Source organism: Gigantopelta aegis, chromosome 4, assembly GCF_016097555.1.
Source record: "Gigantopelta aegis isolate Gae_Host chromosome 4, Gae_host_genome, whole genome shotgun sequence".
NCBI lineage: Eukaryota > Metazoa > Mollusca > Gastropoda > Neomphalida > Peltospiridae > Gigantopelta > Gigantopelta aegis.
The window spans coordinates 89,399,255-89,413,521 of NC_054702.1; the positions used below are offsets into that span (position 1 = coordinate 89,399,255).

At 37.9% G+C, this 14,267-nt stretch overlaps 1 protein-coding gene across 1 annotated transcript; it reads right to left on the reverse strand.

Moving 5' to 3' along the window:
- Window positions 1-6: 6 nt before the first annotated feature.
- Window positions 7-12,105, reverse strand: LOC121371361. The gene is made up of 2 exons (XM_041497188.1): window positions 11,813-12,105; window positions 7-1,585 (listed from the first exon to the last, which is right to left on the reverse strand). The coding sequence occupies exon 2, from the start codon at window positions 1,512-1,514 to the stop codon at window positions 846-848; it is 669 nt and encodes a 222-aa protein (XP_041353122.1). The 5' UTR covers window positions 1,515-1,585; window positions 11,813-12,105; the 3' UTR covers window positions 7-845.
- Between the last annotated feature and the right edge of the window lie 2,162 nt (window positions 12,106-14,267).

Here is a 14,267-nt window from a genome sequence, read left to right on the forward strand (position 1 = left end):
TAACGGGAAAATGTATCGGGTTTCCTCTCTTAAGACTATGTGTTAAAATTACCAAATGTTTGACATCCAATAGCCGATGATTAATAATCAATTTGCTCTAGTGGTGTCGTTAAACAAAACAAAAAATCCCAAATAAATAGAGGGTTTTGGCAACATTAAAAACTCGAATCGTATTAAACATTAAGATAAAAGTTAACAAATATAGTTTTAAAAGAGTTACCGGTAGATACGTAAACGTAATACACAGTACAATTAATTTAATATATGAAAGTCTTTGATTTTTTTTTTTTTTTTTAATTTGTAGACTAGTGTATAAAATCTATTTCAGTTTAAGTTGGACTGACCTAACATAAATTACCAATACTATACTATTCTTGGACAAGGATTTGCGTTAGAAAGAATAACTTAACACAAATACATCTGAATAGTATTGTGTAACTACATTAATTATCTATTATTAGTTTATTAATTAAGAATATTAATTTTGTACGAAACCAAATTCAATCAATGATCGAAACACACACACACACACACACACACACACACACACACACACACATGATAAATAAATAAATAAATTAATAAATAAATAAAATAAAAATAAATAAATACAATATTAAAATAGATAATAAATGCATGACGTAAGTATACAAAGAAATAATATATTCATAAATTAAATAAAAATAAATAAAAATAAACCAATTTTTGTTACATTCAAAGTGGACTTAAATACACTAGAATAATTAATATCGCTATTAATACAATATATATATCAAAGTGGCACATCCAAGATTTTGACACTTTTTAAAGGTATTATGCATGCATATATGTTAGTTTTATTGTAGTTAGTAGAATAGCCTCGAACATGCTGCCACATTCGGAATAAAACGAACTGGATATTTTAGCAACCTGCCAGGCACAGGTTTCCCATAGTTTATTTCCCAAGGCTCTGGTTTACATTTATAATTTTCAGACCTTTTTGACAACCATTCCTTTTTCAGATACGCCTCCCTGTCAGAAATGTTAATGCTTGGTGTATTCTTTGTGTTTCGCAATATGGATTTCTTTTCGAATTCTACGTAGTCCGCGTACACGGGCTGTATCTCTTCCCAAGACGCCCATCTGTCATCGCACACTTCAGGACGAAAGCCAATGGTATGATACTTCTCTGGTTTTATACACGGGAACTGAAGGCATTTGGACTTCTTACACAAAAATGTCCAGTTTCTGTCCTCCCAACTGAAAGTGGAGTCTTTCACAGCCGGTTTAACGTTCGAAAGGAATTTCTCCACGGGTAAAATACTTGGTTTCCTTGCCTCATCTTCTGTCTGCTCCAGCTGTTGCTCCACCTTGTGAAGAGCGTGATTGAGCTTACTCCACTGATTTTGGCTTCGTCTTGTCAGTACCTCTAAGTCCAATCCTAGTTTCTTTTTCGCTGCCATGTTAACCATCCAAGTTTTCCTGAGTGGCGAATCGTTTACTTTGATTTTCGATTTGCAGCTGCAATAGGGCATATTTGCTATTTCTTCGTTTCTGTCTTTTCCCAATAAAATATCACGTTCCACTTTTGCTTCAACTCCGTAACCTGCAAAATACAAATTTCCTTGACTTCTTGCATAACGGTGTCTTTCTGAATCATTAAATACACTGCCTGTTCCAATATCTTGTATGCTTGAATATGAATGAAGATTATGAAGTCTTGATGATTCATTTAAAACGGAACAGATCTTAGAATTTGCAAGTAATTTTCTGCAAGATATGCTTCGCGAAATGGCAAAAACACCACGGTCTTCCATCTTGGCCGTACAGTAAATGGTGTGTTCTTAGATACATTACACTGTTACATACATTTCTTTTTCAATTTATCATTTTGGTTACTATGTACGTTTTCTCTGTGTGATCAATGTTCTGTTTGAAATGCGCAATGACACAAACTGGGTAATTATTGCTTATCAAACGAACACGGTGTCGACTCGTAAAGATTAGTCTAAAATCAGATACATTGCCTATTACCTTGTTTGAAAATGTTATTAGTTACCGTGCAGCGTTTATTGAATGTTCTATCATTAATTGGTAATCAATCAATGAGTCGATAAGCGTTAGAATCGGCTGGCCAAGGGACAAAACTCGGTGAAGACTAGTATTGTATCGCCTATGTGTCATTGTAATAAGCTATATTGGGGTTTCTGTTGGACTGAAAACAGGTATTAGCAATTTGGCGAATTACGTCAGAAAATATGTATCCAAATTACTAGTAAATATAATAAAAATCAAGACACCTTGAAGAATTGTATTTTTAAATGAGCTTATTGGCAGTTTAGTAATATGTAATATAATAGCTGTTTTAACAGTTTCCGATTGTTCTGACCGACACTTCTGTTTTGATTTGTACTGCCAACAACCTTCTTTGAACTTACCCGAAGCCGCATTTCGCAAAGATCAAATTCTGTATGCGCTTAGGTCTAGTCGTATCAGTTTCCTTTAAAGCGACATTCCTTAGTTTGCTGCAATTTGTAAGATGTTATTGACTAACAGAGACTTTTTAACGATTGTAATTACATATCAAATATATTTTTCTGTATAAAATGTTAGTGGCTGTATATTAAATGTGTTTCTGGTCGTTCTAATATTTATACTTTGTTAAAGTTCATTTTATTTCCTAAAATGTTTTAGTTTTTTTCGTACGTACGAAATTATTAAAAGACAAAATCCAGTTTGGGCTTCTTACAAATATGAAGACGACCAGAAACACATTGAATGTACAGACACTGATATTCACAAAGGACCCAACAAGTCCAAACTGAGTCCGGACTCCTACAGAGGGATTACTCTTTTACCTGTAATTTTCAATTTTTTAGAAAAGGTTCTAGAATCACTAATGCCATCACTTTACTCTTCAGTAAATTATCCAAATAATCATCAATGTGGTTTCCAAAAAGGTCTTTCAAGCATTGATGCTTCTTTTGTGGTACAAGAAACTGTAAATCACTATAAGGAGCGTAATGACGGCACTTGCATAGCCTTTTTGGATAGTTCAAAAGCCTTTGATACAGTTTGGCATACAGGGTTATTGTATAAATTATCTGAAATTGGAATCCCTCCTAAGGTATGGCTCATCCTGGACAGAATTTACAACAACGCCAAATCGTGTGTTTTTGTAAACAATACCTTTTCGCATTATTTCAAACAGCAGAGAGGGCTTTGTCACGGTAGCATACTTTCCCCAAAATTGTACGTTTTATATATAAATGATCTTCTAAACATGTTAAGCCATTCAAAGAAAGGTTCTATGATCCTAGATGTCCACGTTTCATGCCCTACACAGGCCGATGATATTGCTGTTATCTCCCCTACAACTGGCAATATGCAAACTATGCTATTAATCTGCCAACAATATAGTCTGAAATGGAGATTTACGTTTTCATCGCTAAAAAGTCAGATGATTAATTTCTGTAAAGAGACGGACCCACATCTCCTTTTATATGGGAAACAAATCCCTGTACGCATTCTATAAAACATGTTGGTATCATTTTAAATAAGCATCTAAATAACTGGGACCGAACATTACAAGCATGTAAAACAATCAAATCTATAAGTATGATACTATTACAATCAGGGTGCCACCCACACGGACTGAATCCAACCACTAGTTTGAAGTTAGTCAACAATTTGTGCTTATCTAAAGCACTCTACGGCTGTGAACTATGGAACACCATTACTGAGAACGAGTTATTGGCTTTAGAAAGGGCCTTTAGATTTGCAGTAAAAAATATACAAGGTCTACCTAAAAGGACACGAACAGTTATTTGTTTAGGGTTAGTCGGTACCATTTCAATTGAAGCCAGAATAGATATCCATAAATTAAATTTTCTACAACCTCTTCTTCACTGTCCTGCATGGAGTTTACCCTACAAGATTATAACAAGTATATTACTATGTTTTAAGAACCAGTGTGTTCCCGTTCCGGTTGGTTTTGCAAGAGACATACACAGGATACTTGGTAAATATAAATTGATTACATATTTAAATAACTTTTATAAAACTCCCACATTTCCTCCCAAACAAATTTGGAAAAGAATAGTTAATAAAAGTGTTTTTGAGTATGAGGAAGCAAAATGGAAATCACACATTTCTTCAACTCCAGACATTAATCATTTCCTGCAAATTCATCCAGACTTAAAAATGCACAATGCTTGGAAAATATCTCATTCCACTCCTTTACTAAAGGAACAGGCCCATCATGTCATTAGTGTTTTCGCTTTGTGAAGACCACAGTCATCCCAAGGATTGTGCACTCTTTGTAAAGTGCAATACTCTGATCTTCTTGTACATGTTATAAATTACTGTCAGTATTTATCAGAAACTAGAGACAGGTTTTGGTGTTCTCTCTTTGATATTGGTCCAATAGAGCTAAGCACTGAATTGCATAATCTCTCTGACGATAAATTTATCGTACAGCTATTGTCTTGTAATTCTCCAATTAATGTTAACGAAGATACCGCAAAATTGTATAGTGAAATTGTTATTCACTTCATCTACTTGTTAAGTAAAATATCTTTTAAAGCATTACTAAGTAATTAAATATTTGCATACTGCAGATATTACTATATGTACACCTCAGTGTGTGTCTGTGAGTACGTGTGTGCGTGTGTTATATAACTTGTTTCTCATAATCTTGTAATTGTTTCTGACGTTTACCTTGATTTTCAATAACTTGTCTTTTTTTTTGTGCTGCTTTCCTGTACTTTTAATGCTATTGTAACTCTCTCTAAGAGGAATAAAGAATATATATATATATATATATATATATATATATATATATATATATATATATATATATATATATATATATATATATATATATATATATATATATATATATTGACTAACAGAGACTTTTTAACGATTGTAATTACATATCAAATATATTTTTCTGTATAAAATGTTAGTGGCTGTATATTAAATGTGTTTCTAATCGTTCTAATATTTGTACTTTGTTAAAGTTCATTTTATTTCCTAAAATGTGGGGTTTTTTTTTCGTACGTACGAAATTATTAGAAGACAAAATCCAGTTTGCACAGTGTAAACAAACGCTCTAATTTACGACAAGGCGCTTCGCTTTCACCAACCTGACTTGTAAAACAACATAAATGACTTGATAGTGTAATAAACTATTTAACTAAATATATCGCCAGTATATTAATTGAACGTGTTTATTAACATTATTTCGTTTTAAATTAAAGTACGTTTTTTTGCATGTTTTCGTTTTCGTAAACAATCCTGTTTTTGAGTATCCTCTCTCTTCATATAAAACTTTGTCTGGAAAACATAGATGTTGTCCTTATTGGCGTGGTGGCAGCGTTTGTAATCTACGCCTTAGAAGATTTCAATACAAAGAAATCGATGTTATCAACATCTTTGACCTTTTCACATTACACGAAGTATTCAACAGAACATTGTCAAAATTTCAAGCACATATATTAACAGTAGCATTCCTGTTGTCGAGGTAAACACGATCTCGTAACTTCCGCTGCGGTTATTTGTGACAAACTGTTAAATCTAACTTACTGACATTTTATATTAATCATGGCTAATAGTAGAGCCCCCAAACAATGGCAGCTCACTAAAAATGAGACCATTAATTCATTTGAAAACTGGAAACAAAACTTAATGTATATTTTGTCGCTCGACATTAACTTCGCACCGTTCATAACAAAAGGGACCACATGGCAAAAAAAGACCGCCGCTAATCCTGAAAGGGGATTTCGGAACGATAATGTATCTGTACCCGAGGATCAATGGAAAACAGCTGCTCAAAAAAATGCTCAACTCGACCTCATGCTTGGACAGATAGCTAATTATTGTTCAGTGATATCACGCAACTCGATAATAAAAAATTCCACTTCTCTTGACGATATCTGGCAAAAGATTCGTCAACACTATGGGTCCCAAACTACGGGGGCACATTTCCTTGACCTTTGTGACATTAAACTGCAACCTGATGAGCGACCTGAAGACTTATATCAGCGCTTAATGGCATTTATTGAGGATAATTTATTGACTGTGGATGGTGGAATTACACACCATGGACAAGCCCTTGATTCGGATGAAGATCTTACACCAACTCTTGAAAACATTGTGGTCGTGTTGTGGCTCCAACTTATTCACAGTGGTCTCCCGCAACTTGTACAGCAGAAGTACGGCACAGAACTCAGAAATCGATCTGTTGCTTCCTTGAAACCAGAGATTTCCCAAGCACTTCCATCTCTGTTGGATGAGCTACGTAGCATAGATGACACAGAAGTCCTTCGCACTGCATCCATCTCACCGTATAGTAAAAGGTACCCCACTTTTCAACAGAGGGGTTCACACAGCCAGAAACAATCAAAGAACTGTACTTTGTGTAAAGCAGCCGGCCGGCCCACATACAATACCCATTACTTAAGCAGATGTAAACACCTTCCTGAATCTGACAGACGTTTGATGTATGGTCGTTCTCGTTTTGTCACTGATGATGAGTGCCTACCAGTCACACAGCCAGAAACAATCAAAGAACTGTACTTTGTGTAAAGCAGCCGGCCGGCCCACATACAATACCCATTACTTAAGCAGATGTAAACACCTTCCTGAATCTGACAGACGTTTGATGTATGGTCATTCTCGTTTTGTCACTGATGATGAGTGCCTACCAGATGAAGATGAGTTTCAGTCTGAAAATGACAATGATCCCCTCATTGATCAGACAACTGTTCGTCGGGTGGGTGTCATACACTCTCCATTCTTGAACACATTTTATACACATCATCCCGTGCGTTTGACTTTGGACACCGGTGCTACTACCAATACGGTACGCGCTTCTTTTGCTCAAAGCATAAAACTGCCAATAAATCCTGCATCTCAAATGGCATGCCAAGCAGATGGTGTCACACCACTGGATGTCATAGGAGAAGTTCATTGTCAACTGACCAGAGAGGATAATACATTCCAACTTGATGCCTTAGTGGTGAGACAACTTGATGCAGATGTTCTTGCTGGTAATCCCTTTCATGTTACTATGACATTGCCACTCGTCCTGTCAAAAGACAGATCGTTATTAAGGGCTCGACGGTCCTCTTCTATGGACGCCAGGCACAGAATCAGGCGTCAGTACGACGTACCCAGGCATTCCTACTTCGTGGACCCCCACGACAAACCGCCATCTTACCAGGAGAATTCATTGAACTTACCACACCTTTGACTTCGGACACTGATTCCATGTGGGCTTTAGAGCCTCGGTTTGACAGTCCCAGCAATATTAACAGCAAGTTGGAGAGAGCATGGCCACCAGTTCAAGAAGTACATTCTGTTGGGCATACTATAAGAGTGCTCAACACCACAAACGCTAATACCATTAATACACAACCGTTCTCGGATAAAATTTCCGTAGATCCTGATGGATGTTTGTCCCCTGATATGCGTGACAAATTCCACAAACTTCATTTAGCATATGATAATGTGTTCAACCCAACTGTCTCAAAATATAATGGTGCCAGTGGTAAACTCGAAACATGTGCCCCACACTACCACCCCAAAGGAAAGGTCGGCTGCCCAGTTATAATAAAGACACTCTGATTGAACTCCAAACTAAGTTTGATGAACTAGAAGCTATGGGCATTTTTGCTACCCCAGAACAAGTTAATGTAACAGTGGAATATCTCAACCTCTCATTCTTGGTCCGCAAACCAAATGGAGGCAGTCGTCTTGTGACCTCCTTTGGAGAAGTAGGTCAGTACAGTAAGCCCCAACCTTCACTCATGCCAAACATTGACAACGTCTTACGCGAAATTGGACAGTGGAAATATATCATCAAAACAGATCTGCTAAAAGCATTTTACCAAATTCCACTATCCCATACTTCCATGAAGTTTTGTGGAGTATCTACCCCATTCAAAGGTATCAGAGTATACACCCGCTGCGCCATGGGTATGCCTGGGTCGGAAACCTATCTTGAGGAACTGATGTCCAGGGTGCTTGGCGACCTGATTCAACGCGGATGTGTTGCTAAATTGGCTGATGATCTTTTCTGTGGTGGAAACACTCCCGAAGAAACCTTAACAAACTGGAGCCTTGTGCTAGCCGCATTAAAATGTAACAACCTCAGACTAACAGCATCCAAAACTGTAATCTGCCCCAAGACTACTAACATTCTCGGATGGATTTGGTCCAAAGGCACCTTGAATGCAAGCCCACACAAAATTGCTGCATTATCAGCAGTATCAGCTCCGCCAACAGTACAGGGACTACGTTCCTTCATCGGTGCATACAAGGCCCTCAGCCGTGTTCTCCCAGGCTACGCAGACTTACTGCATCCATTAGACAAAGCAACAGCTGGTAAACAATCCAAGGATAAAATACTTTGGACAGATGACTTAACAGAATCATTCTTAAAGGTTCAGTCTAGCCTGTCTGACAACAAGACCATAACAATTCCGAGACCAAATGATTGTTTATGGATAGTCACAGATGCATCTGTGAAAACCTGTGGATTGGCAGCCACATTATATGTCTACAGAGACGGAAAATCCTTTCTGATTGGCTTCTTCAGTGCAAAACTCAAGAAGCACCAGGTAACTTGGCTACCATGTGAAGTTGAAGCCCTCGCTATAGCAGCTGCAGTAAAACAGTTCTCTCCATTCATCACAGCCTCATCTAATCAAATTCAGATCCTGACCGACAGCCGTCCTTGTGTTCAAGCATATAACAAACTGTGCCGTGGTGCATTTTCTGCGAGTTCACGGGTTACCACATTCCTGTCTATTGTCAGTCGTTACCATGTTGCTGTGACACACATATCAGGTGCAGCCAATATCCCATCTGATTTCTGCAGTCGACACCCAAGTGAGTGCTCTGACCACAGTTGTCAGGTGTGTAAGTTCATTCAAGAAACAGCCGACTCTGTTATCCGCAGCCTGTCTGTCAAGGATGTCATTGAAGGTGCTACAAGAATGCCTTTCACTAGCCGTGCTGCATGGCAAGCCACTCGGCAAGAATGTCCAGATCTGAGACGGACACACTCCCACTTATCTCAAGGCACTCGCCCTTCAAAGAAAGTTACTAACATACCAGATGTAAAGAGATACCCGAAGGATGTAAACATTGCAAATGATGGTTTACTTGTAGTTTTTGCAGAACAACCCTTCCAGCCAACCCGGGAGCGTATTGTGGTTCCACGATCTGTGTTGGATGGATTGTTAACTTCAATGCATATTCGATTTGATCATCCCTCACTGTATCAAATGAAGCAAGTCTTCACACGGTATTTCTTTGCCTTAGACTTGGACAAAGCTCTTCATTCAGTCATCTCATCATGTCACCATTGTACTTCGCTGAAATCTATACCATCCCAGCTTTACCCACAGTCCACAACAGCTCCACCAGCAACTATTGGTCTCTTTTGCCGCAGACGTAATGAAGTGCTACAGACAGTTAATTGTTGTGCTTCGAGAGACTGTGTCATCATTCACCATCACATGCTTCATTGAGAGTGAGAAGCATGATCACCCCCGAGAAGCCATCCTCACATTATGTGCAGACTTTCGCCACTTAGGCTTTGTCTCCCTTGCCAAGGACCCAGTTTTAAGCCAGTATGGTATAACCTTGGAAGTCAGATCACCAAAGAATCCAAACAAGAACCCTGTAGCAGAACGAGCCATAGAAGAACTTGGCTTAGAGTGTTTACATTTATCCCCTGAGGGCGGACAGCTGTCCAGAGTTACACTGGCTCTAGCAACAGCCAACATGAACACCAGGATTCGGAAATGTGGACTTTCAGCACGGGAGGTATTTACCCAGCGTGATCAATTAACAGGTGAACAATTACCAATTTCAGACAGACAGGTCATTCTCATCCATACAGTAGCAAATCGAAAGCACACGGAAACCCTAAAATAACCAACAGTCCGCTCCAGATAGGCGACTTGGTCTTTCTTAAAGGAGACCGGGACAAGACTCGAGCTAGAGACAAATATATGATCACAGCTCTCTCCGATGATCACTGCCAAGTGAGAAAGTTCACCAAGTCACAATTCCGTTCTAAGACTTATGATGTACACCGGTCCAACTGCTACCCAGTTGTACCGACTACCCTAGCTACCTCACCCACGGGACCTATCAGGGGTCTTAGTAAGCGAGACAACGTCACTGAGTCAAGTGGTTATCTTGGCTGCATGGAGTCTCCTGATCTACTTGGTGAATTTGTGGACGAACCATGCCTTGACAATATTCATTCAGATCACAGTACTGAGTTTCGTGAAGTCGTCGCATAAAAGTTGTACCAGAATGGCAAAAATCTGGAGAATGGGAGATGACTTAAGTTTCTATTGTTTCTTACAAGATTATTGATATTGTGCGATTGCGTTCTAGTTTCTGTTATTATACTTTCAAAGGGGAAAAGGAAGGACAATTAAGTCAACATCTTTATTTGTGTTTGCTATGTCAGATTGTGCCATACCATATTCTGACAAAGAAAGTCGTGACACATGCATGTAATCTGTGTGTTTATAGTACACAACTGTTCAAAGGACATTTTACATGATATACATTTATCTTTTTAGGAGAAAGAAGAAAGAACAATTACGCCAGTATATTAATTGAACGTATTTATTAACATTATTTCGTTTTAAATTCAAGTAGGTTTTTTTGCATGTTTTCGTTTTCATAAACAATCCTGTTTTTGAGTATCCTCTCTCTTCATATAAAACTTCGTCTGGAAAACATAGATGATGTCCTTATTGGCGTATTTTATTTTGCATCAATAGAACGAAATGGAGTTATAGTATTTTTATAGTATTTTTTTCTTTTGAAAAATCCATAGAAAAAAAAGAAGCATATTATTAGGCCTATTGGTAGGGTACGTTCAAGCAAAAACAACCACTCACGATACCTAAGTGATAATTTTCTTTTCTTTGGGACTACGTAATTTGTCAGCTTTGTGATTTTAGATGGGAAAGTCTATACTATATCAAGGGTTTTACGGAATTACTTACAGTAATAAAGCAGGACAGCTGATAATGTCCTTTACGATTTAAGGGGTGTCCGCGCGGTTATCACACAAATACCCTGTGATCTTAATAAAAAAGGCACGTCTTTTTAGTGTGTCTAGACACAGTGTCTGGGGACCGTCTAATCAGGAACCACAGGTACAGGCCACGGAAAGAAAATACCAATTAACCAAGAAAACACTCCGATTGTTATTTCAGTACGTGAGTTAATTTATGTACAAAACATAAGACAGTTATTTCAACACTTTGACAATGGTGGTTTATTTTGTATTAAAAAATAACATATACATGTCGCTGGCTTACTGGAATGGATATTATTACTGAACATTGCGATGCATCCGCAAAAATTAAGTATCTTTTGTTTCTTCAGTTCGAAGACTAATTCCTGACGTGACACGTTGGATATTACGTAACCACCAGCTCGCCAGAGGGCGTATTCACTGGGATGGTACAAAATGGCTGCGCCCGTTATATATAATAGCCGTCACATTTAACCGTTTTATTAATTAACTATACGATTATACTTGTTGATATTACGCAATAATGTGCGTTATATATCGTTGACTATGCATACCAGCCCAAATGCCTTAGTTCTCCCTTCCTTTAAATATTCCGAACCACCGTAATTTAATTAATGAAAAAAAATGTTGTTGTTTTTTGTGTTTTTTTTGTATAACAAATAATTCATTTGAGTCATTTAAGCTGGTTCGTTTTTCAATTTACTAAATTTCAACATAAAGGTAATAAATAATTAATAATAAATAACACAAAACCTGGTTGTGAAATCCGTGTGATCAGTGTATGTCAAGTTCACATTTATAAACTGGATGACGTCATAATCACCCATACGTGTCTAAGGCAACAGTGGACAACGTAGCCTACTTCAGACATTATAAATGAAGAGACAAAGAAAGAAGGAATATTTTACTAGTATTTAACGACTTATTCATCACATCTTAATTACTGTTATATATGGCGTCAGACACATGGTTAAGGATCACGTAAATAATGAGAGGAAACCCGCAGCCACCAGCCAATGAGCTACTCTTTCCGGTTAACAGTCAAGGAGGTATTTTTTAAAATTTACATTTGTTTTGGGACGTGATCGATTTTCAAATAAACTGATTTTGTGAAAAATTGAATAGCTAAACCTTTATTCAAATGAGGATTTTTTTTAAAGGTTTGATAAGCAAACTTTCCATAAATATATGCCAGTGGCGAATCTAAGGGTGTATGTCGTAAATTTAGCCCTATTCCCATTTTTTTTTCATTGGAAAATCCATGGAATCTCTTCGGGAACGTTTGTGGCCTTTGGGCCCCCTAAATGGAATTTCTGGATTCGCCACTGTATGCGTCATATCCGTCATCTCTCGCTTGCGTGTGGTTTGTATGTGTGTGAACATTGCCAAAAATGCACCCAAAATCATGCAGTTTGGTGACACATTTTGGAATGTAATACAAAAAAGTAACTAAAAATATTTAAAATGAGTCCTCTTTATAATGATGGCCCGATTAATAATTTCCTTGAGACTAAAAATACCTGTATCTTTCTTTATTTTTAAACCATAGGTGTACATTTAGGTTGCCAGGGGCTGGCATGTATAAATCTCAGCTGAAGATTAACAAATAACTGTGGTGTAGTAGATGTGTTCAAAATGTGAAAAAAAGCATGACATTTTGCATACTGGTACAGTTTGTAAACCTCTTTCATATAAAGCAGGACACACACGATTCAATCACAATGGCGGCTGCCATCTTGCTTTTCAAAATGGCCGCCATTAAAAAACGAATTTGCCAATATCTTGGCTCCTAGGACACATAAATACTTGATTTAAGTTGCTATCACGGCCTTTGTTGCACCAGTTCTGAAGCACCGACTGGAACGAGATATAGCTCAATAGGCCCACCGACAGCATATCTAGCGAGCGCTTTACCCCAAGGCCGTACCTAGCCTAATCAGTCCTCATGCAGGGTCTTCAACTGGACAAAAATAGCACTTTAACTGAAAAAAGAAAAGAAAAAAAAAAACACCTTTAAATTTTGTTTGGTCAAATCTGTACAACAAAAACCGTTATAGTGGCCAAAATCGTATCTCCGCACAAGACAGCGTCGAAAGGGAAGGTTGTAATTGTCTTTGGCTACAGGAGGACTGCCACTTCCCGGTTACTAAATGAATTGATAAATGAATGTTTAACGACACCCCAGCATGAAAAATACATCGGTTATTTGGTGTCAAACTATGGTAACCTGAGGTCACTATACCCTATCCTAACGCCGCTTATAGGACGATTGTCACCCCCAAAACTAGTTTGACAATCTAAACGTGCACAAGACAGTACTCAGGAGAGAGAGAGAGAGAGAGAGAGAGAGAGAGAGAGAGAGAGAGAGAGAGAGAGAGAGAGAGAGAGAGAGAGAGAGAGAGAGAGAGAGCGAGAGAGAGCGAGTAAAGGCCTGGATTAGTGCATTGGTGTCTTCGTATTGCTTGGCATTGTTTGTTTCGTATCGGCCTCGGTGGCGTCGTGGTAAGCCATCGGTCTACAGGCTGGTAGGTACTGGGTTTGGATCCCAGTCGAGGCATGGGATTTTTAATCCAGATACCGACTCCAAACCCTGAGTGAGTGCTCCGCAAGGCTCAATGGGTAGGTGTAAACCACTTGCACCGACCAGTGATCCATAACTGGTTCAACAAAGGCCATGGTTTGTGCTATCCTGCCTGTGGGAAGCGCAAATAAAAGATCCCTTGCTGCTAATCGGAAGAGTAGCCCATATAGTGGCGACAGCGGGTTTCCTCTCAAATCTGTGTGGTCCTTAACCATATGTCTGACGCCATATAACCGTAAATAAAATGTGTTGAGTGTGTCGTTAAATAAAACATTTCTTTCTTTCTTTGTTTCGTTTTGTTTTGTTTTGTGTTCGTTTATAATTTTACTTTTGGTTTTGTTTTGTTTTGTTTCGTTGGGTTACGTTTGGGTTTGATTTTGGATTTGGGTTTTGTTTTAATTAATTTTGTGGGGCTTTGGTTTGTGTGTTTGTTTGTTTGTTGTTTTATTTTATTTTATTTATTTATGGGGGTTTTTTCCGACAGAATAGTTTTGTAAAATTTCACATAAATTACCAACAACTAATAATATATCCTGATATGTGGTTGTGCTCGTTTTTTGTTGTTACTGTTGATGAGGATGTTGACAAAAACACTGGTATTACCGGGTGTGCATCTTACTATTTAGA